Source organism: Oreochromis aureus, linkage group 13, assembly GCF_013358895.1.
Source record: "Oreochromis aureus strain Israel breed Guangdong linkage group 13, ZZ_aureus, whole genome shotgun sequence".
NCBI lineage: Eukaryota > Metazoa > Chordata > Actinopteri > Cichliformes > Cichlidae > Oreochromis > Oreochromis aureus.
Genome location: NC_052954.1, coordinates 18,156,244 through 18,168,921, shown reverse-complemented (window position 1 = coordinate 18,168,921; position 12,678 = coordinate 18,156,244). Strand labels below are relative to the sequence as shown.

At 40.9% G+C, this 12,678-nt stretch overlaps 1 protein-coding gene across 1 annotated transcript in view; it reads right to left on the bottom strand.

Annotated features, from left to right (window-relative positions):
- The window catches only part of zgc:154058 (uncharacterized protein LOC795538 homolog), a 23,621-nt gene extending 10,943 nt beyond the window's left edge, over nucleotides 1–12,678 (bottom strand). Inside the window, exons 1-5 of the mRNA XM_031735179.2 lie at nucleotides 11,735–12,678; nucleotides 11,144–11,369; nucleotides 5,917–5,964; nucleotides 4,957–5,043; nucleotides 3,882–3,949 (exon numbers count right to left, since the gene is read on the bottom strand). Of these exons, the coding sequence (XP_031591039.1) occupies nucleotides 3,882–3,949; nucleotides 4,957–5,043; nucleotides 5,917–5,964; nucleotides 11,144–11,208 (268 nt within the window). The 5' untranslated portion in view covers nucleotides 11,209–11,369; nucleotides 11,735–12,678. The remainder of the gene's footprint in view (nucleotides 1–3,881; nucleotides 3,950–4,956; nucleotides 5,044–5,916; nucleotides 5,965–11,143; nucleotides 11,370–11,734) is intronic.

The following is a 12,678-nucleotide window of genomic DNA, read 5'->3' as shown; positions in this document are numbered from 1 at the left end:
AAAAAAAAGTTTTAAAAAAAGGTCTTCAGCTTTTTTTTGTTTGTTTGTTTGTTTTTTTGCTGATCTTTTTCATAGTTACACATCCACAAAGCTTAGGTATGTATATGATTTATAGAGAGAGTTCAGCATCACATGTTGAGAAATTATGTCTTGCATAATTTCCTGTGAGTACAATAGTGCAAAGTTCCCACCGTTATGTTAACCATTCTGTTTTAATATGTTTGGAGGGAGAATTCATTTTAAGTCCATCTGATCTGCAAAGTTTACTATGAGCTCACTGAAATGTTGCTATTAAATCTGATAATAAAAACATTTGTTTAAACCTTAGAGACAAACACTGGTACAAGCAAGACCAAGACATGGTTATGTAATGCTATTAAAAAAACAAATTAATGATTTATTTATGTTTTCATATCCTCTAGCTCTAAGTTGTGAGTGTGTATCTGTGTTTGTGCAAGCTTTCTTCTGTTTCTTCCTTCTGTACCCAAATCATCTCGGCAAAAGTGATTTCAGTTACAATCACGGAAAAACAAACAACTGTGTCTCCGGGCACGGAAACAGTCTGCTCATTGGCTCCTTTTTATAATGGAGAACATACTGTATTGCTGAAGGGAAAGGAAAGTCGACTGCAGCTTTTTCATTAGATTAAAGCGTCTCGTTCGCCCTGCTGCAGACTGGCTGCTGGTGGATTCTTTTCTGTTTCAACTAAATGTGTGTTTCATCATAACAAATGAGCGTGTTTAAACTTGTTGGCATTTTGCAGTCATCCTGGAATGATGAAAGCTATGCCTGAAGGTTAAAGACAAGGACGAGCTGCTTCTGTCTATAGGAAATTCGTGTTTCTTCTTCTATTCTGGGCACATTTGTGTGGGCGTTTTTTTGATACCCTTGTCTGATGATGCATGTTTACTAAAGTCATGGCCTCCTCCAGCGTAAGGGCTTCATGTCCCATGCGTAAGCGCCACCTGGACTCGAAGGTCACAACAAGTTGCAGTGTGACAGCTTATTTTACCCAAGGATGCCATGCAGCAGCACCTAACACTGTTCCATCACTTGGTTACCTTCCACAGAACTGCCCTTTATAAGTTCATGCTGTTTTCTCTGAAGTCAGGAAGCCCAGTGCAGGAAGTAAAGTGCTCCCACAGACACTGACTCACACACTGCTTCTATCTTGCATGTAAACTTGCAACAAGGTGGACAATCTCTCATGCATACATAGCCCTGCACTTGCCTTTGCATTCACCTATGCAGGGCTGAGTAACACTAAAACTAATGTGCATTCATAAAGTGCTTATTACCCAGCCCCACTTGCACCTCACAGTAGAAAAAACCTTGCCACCCATACGATGGGCTATATTTCAACCCAAACACAACACTTCACCGTCTCCCACAGAAGGCATGCAGACAGAGAATGCATGCATTGTCTTTAAAATGTTTTGTGTGTACACTGGCAGAAAAGTGGGAACTGAACTGAAAAGGAGAAAAACAATTACAGGGCGATCTACAATTCTCCAAGTCCATGTTACTCCATTTGAGAGTGACACCTGCAGTCAACTATAGCAGGCACAGCGTTCCAAATAAAACATAAATCAATGAGCTACCAAGCTAAGCACACAATATTTAAAATAGTCTGTCGTATAGCCACATACCACATCAGCTTAACATACTTATGTATAGACAAAAGAGGCAGCTTTATAAACAGTATTAACATACGCCATGTTCAGACTGATGGGATTGCAAAGGGGAAAAAAAGCAGCTTTAATGCAGCCAAGAAGATTTTAAAATTAAACCTTCCAAACCTCACAGATTCACCCGAGTGGGTGAAAGTGCAACTGAACTCAGTTAAAACAATGTGATGAATAATTTTGAATCAACAGCAACAGCGACGGCAAGATTTTTAACAAATGTTACATCACTTACAATTACATCAAGGTTGAGAGTCATTAAACCTCAATTTTTTTATGTTGTTTTTAAAAAAGAATAGAAATGGGGAGAAAAGATATACATCTTAATAGGAATTATGCAGAATTTCAATTCCCAACTGTCATTAGCTCTCCAAAAAACACTTAAATGTATGAAGGTGGAGTGTTTCACTAAAATTACTTACTGAGCGGTCATATTAAATTCCCTTAATTAGAAATATAATCAGCTTACTGTCATGGAAAACGAAGAAAACAGCAAATATCAAAATCTGAAACATGTTGACACTCTAATTTTCCCACTTTTTTAAGTGATTTAGCTCAAGTTATGTGTTCTAATGAAAACAAAATATTAGCTGACATTTTGTTATGTAACTGGGAGGAAAATGTGTATCTCTAATATTGCAAGACACATTTACGATAAAGACAGAGATCCCTTCATAAAAACAGGGATTTGGGTTTTTTTACTTGCTGTGTACTTTCTAAGACATCTTTTCTTTTGGTCACTGTCACTGATGGTTTGGTGGATGATCAACAATGAGCACAAGAGACAACAATGAGAGACACTTCAAAAGAAGAGGAACTAAGTTAGCTAAGTTAGATGAAAACTGTTTAACAGTCACTGTGCGCGGAAGTGGTGGAGGTAATCCTGCATCACACGTCATTATTTCACACTTATGCTGCATACATATTATGAAGGAGTCATTCAAGGTAACCACATTTTCAAAGTTACGACAGAGCTACGTCTTAACTAAGCCAGACAAAATCCATCACCGTGATGAAGCAACAGTGGTTGCAACATTTTCTCACTGCTACATAATTTAACTGTGAATTAAAACACAAAAATGTGTGCACCAGTTGTACTCAGGTGTGTATTCACCAACTAACTGGAAAAAGCCAGTATGTACACAAGGGAACATGAAATGCAACCATCTGCCTCCTTTTTCAGCATTGTATACACATGCAGTATACAATGCTGCAAAGTTCCTCCATTCTTGTCACGAGCAAAGACCAGAGCTACAATTTGCATCTCAAAAAGACAGTTTACAATGTCCAGAGTCTAACAGTCAGACAGAAAAATAGCTGCTAGAGGCTTGGATAAAAACAAAGCACAGTAACTTTTTACACACAGCTAGAAAATTAACTACAGCTGGAAAACATTATCAAGATCGGGGCAGTCGGAGCCACCAGTGAACGGAGGGCAGCAGCACATGTAGAAACTCGCAGAAAACACGCAGACCAGCACATGGGAGCTCATTCTTTCTTTCAGACACAAGTGTTTTCTTTGCATCTGTGCTCGGACTTGTTTGTGGATAATTCTGTATTACAGCTAATTTTTACTTTCAGTGTCTCCCTGCCCAATGTCGCCACATTGGGCAGCTTCACATGTTTAATCTGATTGACTTTTACGCCCTTCCTGATGCAACCCCAAAGGGATTTGTGTCAACTCCAGGAATCAAACCGGGAATCTTACCATTGTTAGGCAAACAAGCCCCTTCCTTTTTCTATTTCTACAATGTGAACTACAATGTGTCTACTTCAATAAATATGCTTATGTGCATTCATATGTTGACCTGGCTGCTCTTCTTCTGGCATGTGTCTAGAGGCATGTCCAGGTGTGCCTTGGGATTCTGTGGCAAGCACACATTATAACTGCAGTTGCACAAAATGTAAAGACTAAGAATTAAGTGTACTATATTAATAAGTACCCAAGGGTCTGATTGCTTTCTTATGAGGAGCAAACTATAACTAACTAAACTGCAGGTGTCGTGTTAGCTCCAGCTAAAAGAAATATGCTATCAAGATGTGACAATATATACTTAAAAGATGATATTCGTTTAAATTATAGGCTATTTTGTGCAAGTGTGAATGCAGGTGTGTCTTGAAATTTTAGCTTGCTGGTCTACACAGTTAATATAAGCCAGTCTAACGTGTCCTAAGCCATGACTTATGATGCCTTACCCATGAATGAGCCCGTGCTGCAGATAAGGCTGAAGAAACAGCTCTCAGGAGGAAGAGTCCCACATTTACTGCAAGAAACAATAACATGAAAACAGTTAGAGCAATACTGTGAAACAATGCACAACTGCCTACACTCCAACCATCAACACATCCAGAGGTACTCTATGGCTGTTCCTCACATCCTGAAGTCAAGTGTTTGACTTTTCACCTACTGCTAGCTGCTTTTATCCTACGAATGGGAAATGTTTATCGGAGGGAAAGCTCAGAGACAGTCAACACTGGCTGTCTGTGCCCAGACTCCCATTGAAGCCAAAGCCCTCTCAGCTGACTCAAGTCATACACACATTCTTCACTACATGGATCAAAACGCACCATTCATTAGACTAAAGCTGAGATGAATACATTTTAAACAATTTTTCATCTATGGACTGTTCGAAGGTCCGTTTTATTGTTACCCAACAGCGCAACATTTAACACAGACTAAGAAGAATGCCTCTTCCACCTTCTCTGCTTCAACTGCTTAGCAACAACAGCGCTCCTATATTAAAGATTAACTTTCTGTGTTAAACTGTAGTTGCACACTTGATTTGTTGTGGTGGTGGTGGTGGGGTCATTATTACTGCATATTATCTATTCTGTTTTTCCAGTTTTTTTTTTAAATGAAAGCCACTATAGCTATGTGGTATAACATGTCTTTGATGTTGAAAGCTGAGAGGGCCAAAAACCCAAACAAAGAAGCAGGAGTGTCTTGATTTCCTCTCGACTGTAAGCCGACTCCTCCGTGTGCGTATGTGTGTTTACATGGCTGAACGTAGCCCCGTGTTTTGCCTCCAAACTGCCACGGAGGCAGGCAGGATATTTCTGCCACAAGTTATTTTCAGAATGCACACACACACACACACACACACACACACAGAAGAAACGTCTCCTTCTCCTCACTCGCTTTTTTCTTTTTAAATCAACAATGTGGCGACAGGGGTCATGCAAAACAATGGGACAGTGTTCCTGTTCTGACTCAGCAGAAACAAAGGGGCAGAGAAGAGACGGACAGGAGGTACGACTCCATCACACTGACCTGATAAGAGGTACATTGTCTAGTGTGCAGCACAAGGATGGCCCGCTCTGCAAATACAGCTCCTCCTCACATGACTGGTTATACAACCTGAAAAAAATCAACCAAACAAACATGTATGGCAGTGCAAAAGCAAATTAACAAAAACAGAGAAAAATTGCATTTATTTTAGGCTGTGGACACATGGTGGAAAATAGCTAACAAAGCAAAGACATATTCCTGAATTTTTTCACTGGGTCTAGTAAAAATATATGAGAAGCTGTATAATACAGTCTGTTGTTAAACCACAGTACAGTAACTGTATATTAAGAGCCATTTTGTGCGATCACACCCAGGATTTCTTTTGTTTTTAGGGGTGGTGTGTCAAAGAGGCAGAAAACCACTGTGTCATCAAATGCTAGCTCTGCTCGTGGAGATTAACCTCAGTTTGTCCGAAACGAGCCCAGCATCCAGAGCAGCAGAGCACAAGATCTGACAGCAACGACAAATTTTTCAGCATCACAGCTTTAGATTTGTGCTGATTTTCTAGATTAATTAATTAATTTCTGGCTCTCCTTTACAGTGTGTCTTTCTCCTACTTCTCTCCCCTCAACCACAACTGGTTGCAGCAGGTGCCTGCCCCTCCCTGAGCCAGGTTATGCTGGAGGTTTCTTCCTATTAAAAGGGAGTTTTTTCTTCCCGCGGTCACCAAGTGCTCGCTCATGGGGGATCATCTGATTGTTGGGGTTTTCTCTGTATTATTGTCTTTACTTTACAATATAAAGCACCTTGCGGCAACTGCTGTTGTGATTTGTCGCTAAGTAAATAACATTGAACTGAACTGAACTGTGAGCGAATTTTAATGAGTCTCTCAAACGTTTTTCAAGTGACTGAGCAGGAAATTATTCTCACTGGCTCTTGTTGCAAAAGAGGTGCGAGGAAGGTTACAAAGGTCAACAAAATACAGAACAGATGTCAACATACCAGTTTTCTACAGGGCAGACGTGCTGGTTGTAAAGGGCCATGGCATAGCTAAAAAGGAAAAAGAAATGATTAGCCAAAATCAAAGGGAACAGTTATTTTTTTGGAAATGGTTATTTTATATTTTTAGCATACATTGTAACTATTAAAGTGACTCAATGAGCATTCATACGGCAAAAGCCGTTAGGGTGGTAGGAAATAAGAAACTTCTCACAAGCAGCCTCAGAATAGGAAGTTTTTTTAGGTCACTGAATTCAAGTGAAAAGCAGAGGGGAGTTCAATGCAAAGCCACAGCTAACATAATAACCTGTCAGGAGGAGAGACAGACCACAAAGGCAAGGAAACGTAATATCAGAGTGAACATGAATCCTGAACAGATTCATGCAAAACCCATGTACCCTTCAACTGATAAGCTCACTAAAAACTTTTTGCATATCTGTCATGTCTTTGTACTAGCATTTCTCATGCGGTCGCTTATGTACAGTGATGATTTTATATGACTGAAAATGACCTACATACGACTGCAGGTCTTTTCATTTATTGAACGTTAAGGGTGACCTAAAATCCTGCACCCGCACCTGTTTAACTTTCAGGAACAGTTGAGCTGACTTTTCACCATTTCTTACCCTTTATCTGAAACTCCTGTATAAAGCACTTTGGGTGCTCATGTAGAGTAGAAAAGCACTATATAAGAACCACTACGTTTACCATTTACCTCAGATGATTCATTTTTGTCAAAGTGGTATGACTGTGGTGAGGATACTGATCAGCCACAGCCATACAGAGGTCAATAACCTAACATAAGTAACATAATATCCAAGATGTATTCAGTGATGTATATGTCAGCACTAAACACAAACACCAATGTTAAATATATTGATCCATCCATTTTCTTCCGCTTGTCATCAATTCAGAGATGCAGGAGGAGATGTGAAAGGAGAGGGATGGTAGATCCCGGACAGTATGTTGTGGGGTAACACAGGCAGACAATCATTTGAACTGGCATTCACACATGTGGGCAATTTAGAATCACCAATTAACCCAACTCCACTAACTGCATGCCTGTGGACTGTATGAGGAAGTTGGAGGAGGTGTCAGAAGTACCCAAAGAGAATCTGCAAAGTCCAAACAGAATGCTTGCTTTGAACCCAGGACCTTCTTCATGTGAGGCAACAGTGCTAACCGTTTACTTTTATCTTCTAATTAAGATTTTAAAATATTGAGACCAGTGCTGGCCACAAAAATCCCCTTTTGCACAGGCTACAGATAAAATCTATAACTGGAACATCTTCAATCAGGCTGCAATGACCACTTGCATTATTATACCTGACATTGTGACCCTGCCTGGAAATACTTAAAACACATATTTTTCACATAACAAACCATTTTCAGCTAATGATACAGAGGCTACATTAAAGGGCCAGATGTCCAGCGGGTGGTTTTGAATGGATGAAGAAAATGCTATTTAACTGTGAGTCCTGTGATTAAGTCCTCGCCACGAACACGTGCAGCTCAACTGTGTCTGCTCTGTTGCTCAAGTCCTACACAACTACATATGCAGATGGGACAAATATGCACATGCAGAAAGAAATTATGGGAAACTCAGGTTTCTGAGGTGTTTACATATCCTACATCATATCTTTATTTTTACTTTTAACTACAGTATAATTTTGCAGCATCTTTTTAGCCACATGTCTAGGTGGGCATCTCAGGAAGGACATGCAACAATCACATATAACCTTGTTATTCACACGCAATGGTAAAAACACTATTTGTAACTGACAGAAAACCACAGGAAGACGGAGTCATACAGACAGAGTATCTGGGTCTTTCCTCACCTCACCCAGGCGCCCAGGGGCATCCTTGTCAGATGCCCGAACCACCTCAACTGGCTCCTTTCGATGTGGAGGAGCAGCGGCTCTACTCTGAGCCCCTCCCGGATGGCCGAACTTCTCACCCTATCTCTTTTTTGCGTGCAGTCCTAGTTCACTTGGGGGCAAGAACTCATCCCCACCCGCTGGAGGGCACTCCACCCTAGGCCCTTTCCTTGCCTCATACCGGCTGCGCCTAACCTGGCCTACAAGAGGTTAAGCACCAATCAGGAATGTTTCCATGGCTGATCGTATCCTACTCACAGGCCAGTCTTTAAAGGATAGATATATTTCCCAAAGACACAAGCAAGAAATCAGAAGCAAGACGCCACTTGGTTGCTGCGCCTAGAAATCCTGTCCATAAAAATTATGAACAGAATCGGTGATAAGGGCAGCCCTGGCGGAGCCCATCACCCACGGAAACGAGTCCGACTTATTGCCGGCAATGCGAACCAAATACAGCGGTTGTATAGGGATCGAATGGCCCGTAGCAATGGGCCAGACACCCCATACTCCGCAACACCTCCCACAGGACACCCGAGGGACACGGTCGAATGCCTTCTCCAAGTCCACAAAACACATAGACTGGTTACTCCCAACCCTCGTTAAAAATAGTGGTATTAAATTATTTCCACTACACAGTATCTGCTACAATTTCATGTGTCGACACAATATCAGATTCAGAAAACACGGGCTGTTCAACCTGAGCAGGTGGACAGTTTGTTCTTGTGCAGGGTGTGCACAGCTATGTGGAACTGGGACACAGAGTGACACCCAGTATCATACATGACAGTTCTGTCACCACTGTCTGTTTACATCTTTGTCTTGGAAATCGCCAGCTAGCACCTCCTATCTAATGATCACACGCAAGTTAGGTGTGACTGTCCGAAAGGTCAAGATAACAGGCAAAAATATTAATCTGAGCATAGCAATCATTACTATCAAAACAATGTGTCTATTAATTTCTGATACATTTAAAAATAATCTGAGAGCACCAGCTGTTGTTAGAAAAGAAACGCTTGGAGTATCTATTTTTAGTTAACTTTCAAGTGTGAAATTAATCCTGCTACCAGCCTTTGCTTAGTGAAATGCACAGCTGGTTTTGACTGCTGTAAAGGCTGTCAACACTTGGCTGGCTGGTTAGATGGGGGCAATAACCCTCTGGGATTTTTTCCATTGATTGCATCTTACTGTTCCCACGGATCTCTCACTGTAGATGAAAGTCAGCAAGCTACAACACACAAAAAACTATGTAGGTCCGACCGGTTTTTTCAAAATTGCAGGCCGAGATTTCAGCTAACAAACAAATGACTCATTTAGGTGTATTCCAGGTATATGAAACAGGAGAGACCACAGAGGGTTAAAGATACATCAATCACCGTGTAAAGAGCGCTGCTCTGGCACAGAGGAAATCCATCACTGTGAGTGAAAGAAGACTTCCAGCTTTTGATTATGATAAAGAAACAGAAACAAAACTGCACCATGTCCTCCCTTTTATCTATTGAGTGTGTGATAAGACTTAAAAGTATTGCAATGAATGCTACGATTTGCTCGAGAATTTTTTCTCCAATAACACATTAACTTATGATTATCTTGCAAAGGAAAATATGCCAATGTGTGCCTTCAGGCGTAAATGACGGTGATAGACATTTAAGCCTTCCGAGATTCACAGTAACAAACACACACCTTTTATTTTTTTCTGCTTCCTTTCCATATGTGCTGAACACTACAAATGGTACCAACAAGACAAAAACAAAAATCTAGAAAAAAAATAAAATAAATCATGAGACCGCATTAGACAAATGCAGGAAAAAGAAAGCTTAGGTTGTTACATTTTCCCCTGATTTTGGGGGTGTATTTTTTACATCTGGCCAGCTTCCAAAGCTAGAACAGCATCTGCAGCTCTGGGGCGCTTCTAAATAAAGTGAACTTATTTAGCTATAGCTGGAACTAAACCAGCGCTTTATGTGCTCAACAGAGGCTAAGTAATAATAGGTTTGTTTATATAATTAGACCCCTATCAAAGCTCAGCAATGGCTGTAATTGCATGTGCCTTTAAGCAATGTTTAAGTGGAACAGACCCTGTTTTTTATTTAGGACCGAACAAGTCCTACATCAAGAAAGACTTCGATGGAAAAATCTTTTTTTGTGTTTTTTTTAACAATGAAAAGTCCCAAAAGCTCTACAAAAATAACCTCAGAAAAATGTGTGAGCCAATAAACTATAGATAAATTTGACAAGTACTAGTTAAACTCCAGCATGGTTGCTGGATTACATAAAAGACACATACGCAAATACACTGACTGACTGATAAAAGTTGAGAAACAGAAGCCAAGACTTCTTGGTGGTCCAACTTGATACAGAAAACACTTGGCATGGGCGCCAGATGCTGAGTGAAAATTCTGCTTACGCTCTTTCCCACCCCTTTCTAGTATTTACCTTACTCCCACCCAGTCATCCACACTGGGAAGCAGGAGTTATGCAACATGCCACATTCTGTGACATTCCCCAAGTCTGAAAAAGACCCTTGACTGCTCTTAGAAACAAGGCGCCCTTGTCAAGGTAACAGGAAGGAAATGGGTGTAAAGGGGCTGGCAGTCTGCAGCTCTCAGCATCTTAACTCAGATCAGCTTTCTGCTCAGAAAAAAATGCCCAAACTAGACAGATTGGTTTTCACCTTCATGTTCTCAAATCAGCATGGAGACATTAAGCCGCTACACCTGGATACACACTGCTGATTGGACTGTTGAGTAGCCACGCACACCACAACATTAATTGCCATATGGTCTCAAGTTTGGTGCTTGATTAGGCTGTTTAGTCTCCATGCAACTTATCAGTGATGCAGCACATAGCCTTGATTCAGAACTACAACAATTTGGAATTGGGCCATCTGTCTCTCTCCCCCCTGGGGTTTGCATTCCTCGTCCCAAAGAAATAACAGAACAGAGAGAAGAGCTGTCAGCCCAACTATAACCAGGAGGGTTTCTCTCCGGCACGTCTGCTCAGATACTGTACTACAGATAATTAAGATTTACTGCAAACCTGCATGTCTGATTTTTAGGGGAATGGTGATAATCCCGGATCATTACCGGAAAGAGTTAATCCACATGCAATTGCCATAGCTCCCAGGAATTCAGGGTAAATATGTAGTGCTGCGCTCCTGTAGGCAGGAGAGGAGGCCGGGGTATCAAAGAGTATTTTTATTTCAACATAAGTCTAATTTTTAATTTGTATTTTGTTATTTTAAAGTTATGGACAGAGTATAGATCCAGACGTCAAACCTTAGAACATTTACATAGATTTTACACTTTTCTGATGTCAAAAAAAAGATAGAAAGGGGTAAAAACAGAAATACTTACACAACCCATATCCCAGTGATGGTCAGGACAGGGAGGCTAACAGGTAGTATCATCCACAGAGACATCTTCCAGCACCTTTCTTCTTTTTCCTCTCCAGCCAGCTGAGCAATATCTTCTCAAGTAGGATTAACATTTATCTGAGTGTGACTGACTTGTGCACCGATTCATTTTCCTGAAGATGGAGGGCGGTAGATGGGACACTGGCAGCACAGATGTCGCCTTTCAGCTAGTGAATGAGAGGATCGATAAAGAGATCAGGCTTGTTCCTTGAGGTTGATTAGGAGCATTCACCTACTCATCAGCATTAAATGATTAAACAAACTATCAATAACAAGCTATCAGTGACCACAGCAATTTAATTTACATCGATCAGCAGGTTGCATTACTTTACATACTCCTGCTTTCGTAAAGCTTTAGTGTTCTGCTTTTCTTCAATGTTCAACAATATTTTATAAGTTTTTGGGTTGTTTTCGGGGTGGACACATTATTTAAAACTCCCTCGCTTACACTTCAAATGCGACGGTTTTCTGCCCACCTTCCTGTTTCTAGTTAGCAACAACAAGCATCAAAGGTAAATCCGTGACAACTCACCTTCTGCCTCCTTGTATGCTAGCAAATGCAGATTTTTTTTTTCTCTATTTAGGAAAATGAAAACTTTGAGTACGCCGGCGTGTCCTCCACAACTCTGGCACCCCCACCCCCCCAAAAAACTATCACGACTTAGCTTTAATTTTACTTCAGTATGTAGATTTTTCCAGAGCAGATGGGACCTCGGTTAGCCGTGTTCGCGTTGAAATGAGTGGGGGGAAGGCTGGCTTCACAGCAGCCAGTCCCGCTGTATCGCAGCCGCCACGAGTATCCAGCTGTTTGACTCCGCCCACATTTGGTTACGCACGTGTGGGCGGTATAGCGCGGAGGAAGCTCAAGAAGACAAGTTTGTTCTACCGTATTTGGACAAAGTTTTAAATTATAAAATAGCCATTATATCCACACCAAGTTCTAGTTTGAATATTACTGTTTCAAATCAGTTCCTTTCACCGTGAGACCCTGAGAGTAGGTCTACTACACTTGGAACCTGTACGTTTCCTAGCAACGAAACTGTTTCGCTGTTAACGGTAGGAGGAGTGGGTACGGCCAGAATAAGAGAGGGCTTTGGGTACAAAGCGTGTTTTTGCGTGTGTGTTTTTCTCCCGTGCTTTCTTATCTCATTGTAAAGATACACGTCTTCGTCATTACGTAAGCACCTTGTAACTCTCTGTTTATATACAACATGTGTGAATGAGCATGAGACACCGAGACCCTCAAACAAAACTTGTTTCTGCTGCCCTCTGCAGCTTTAACAAATTAATATCTCGTCATTTGTCAGCTATAAATAATCTGTGGTGGGTCCTTTTGTGAAAAAATCAATTACGAATCAGCATATTTAATAAAATATGCAAAAACGTTTTCCCCATTCTTTTCTAATCAGTTCCTATAACTTCATTAGTTAGCCTCATCACTGATGGGGACGACAAGGAGTACAGAGGACTGACTCA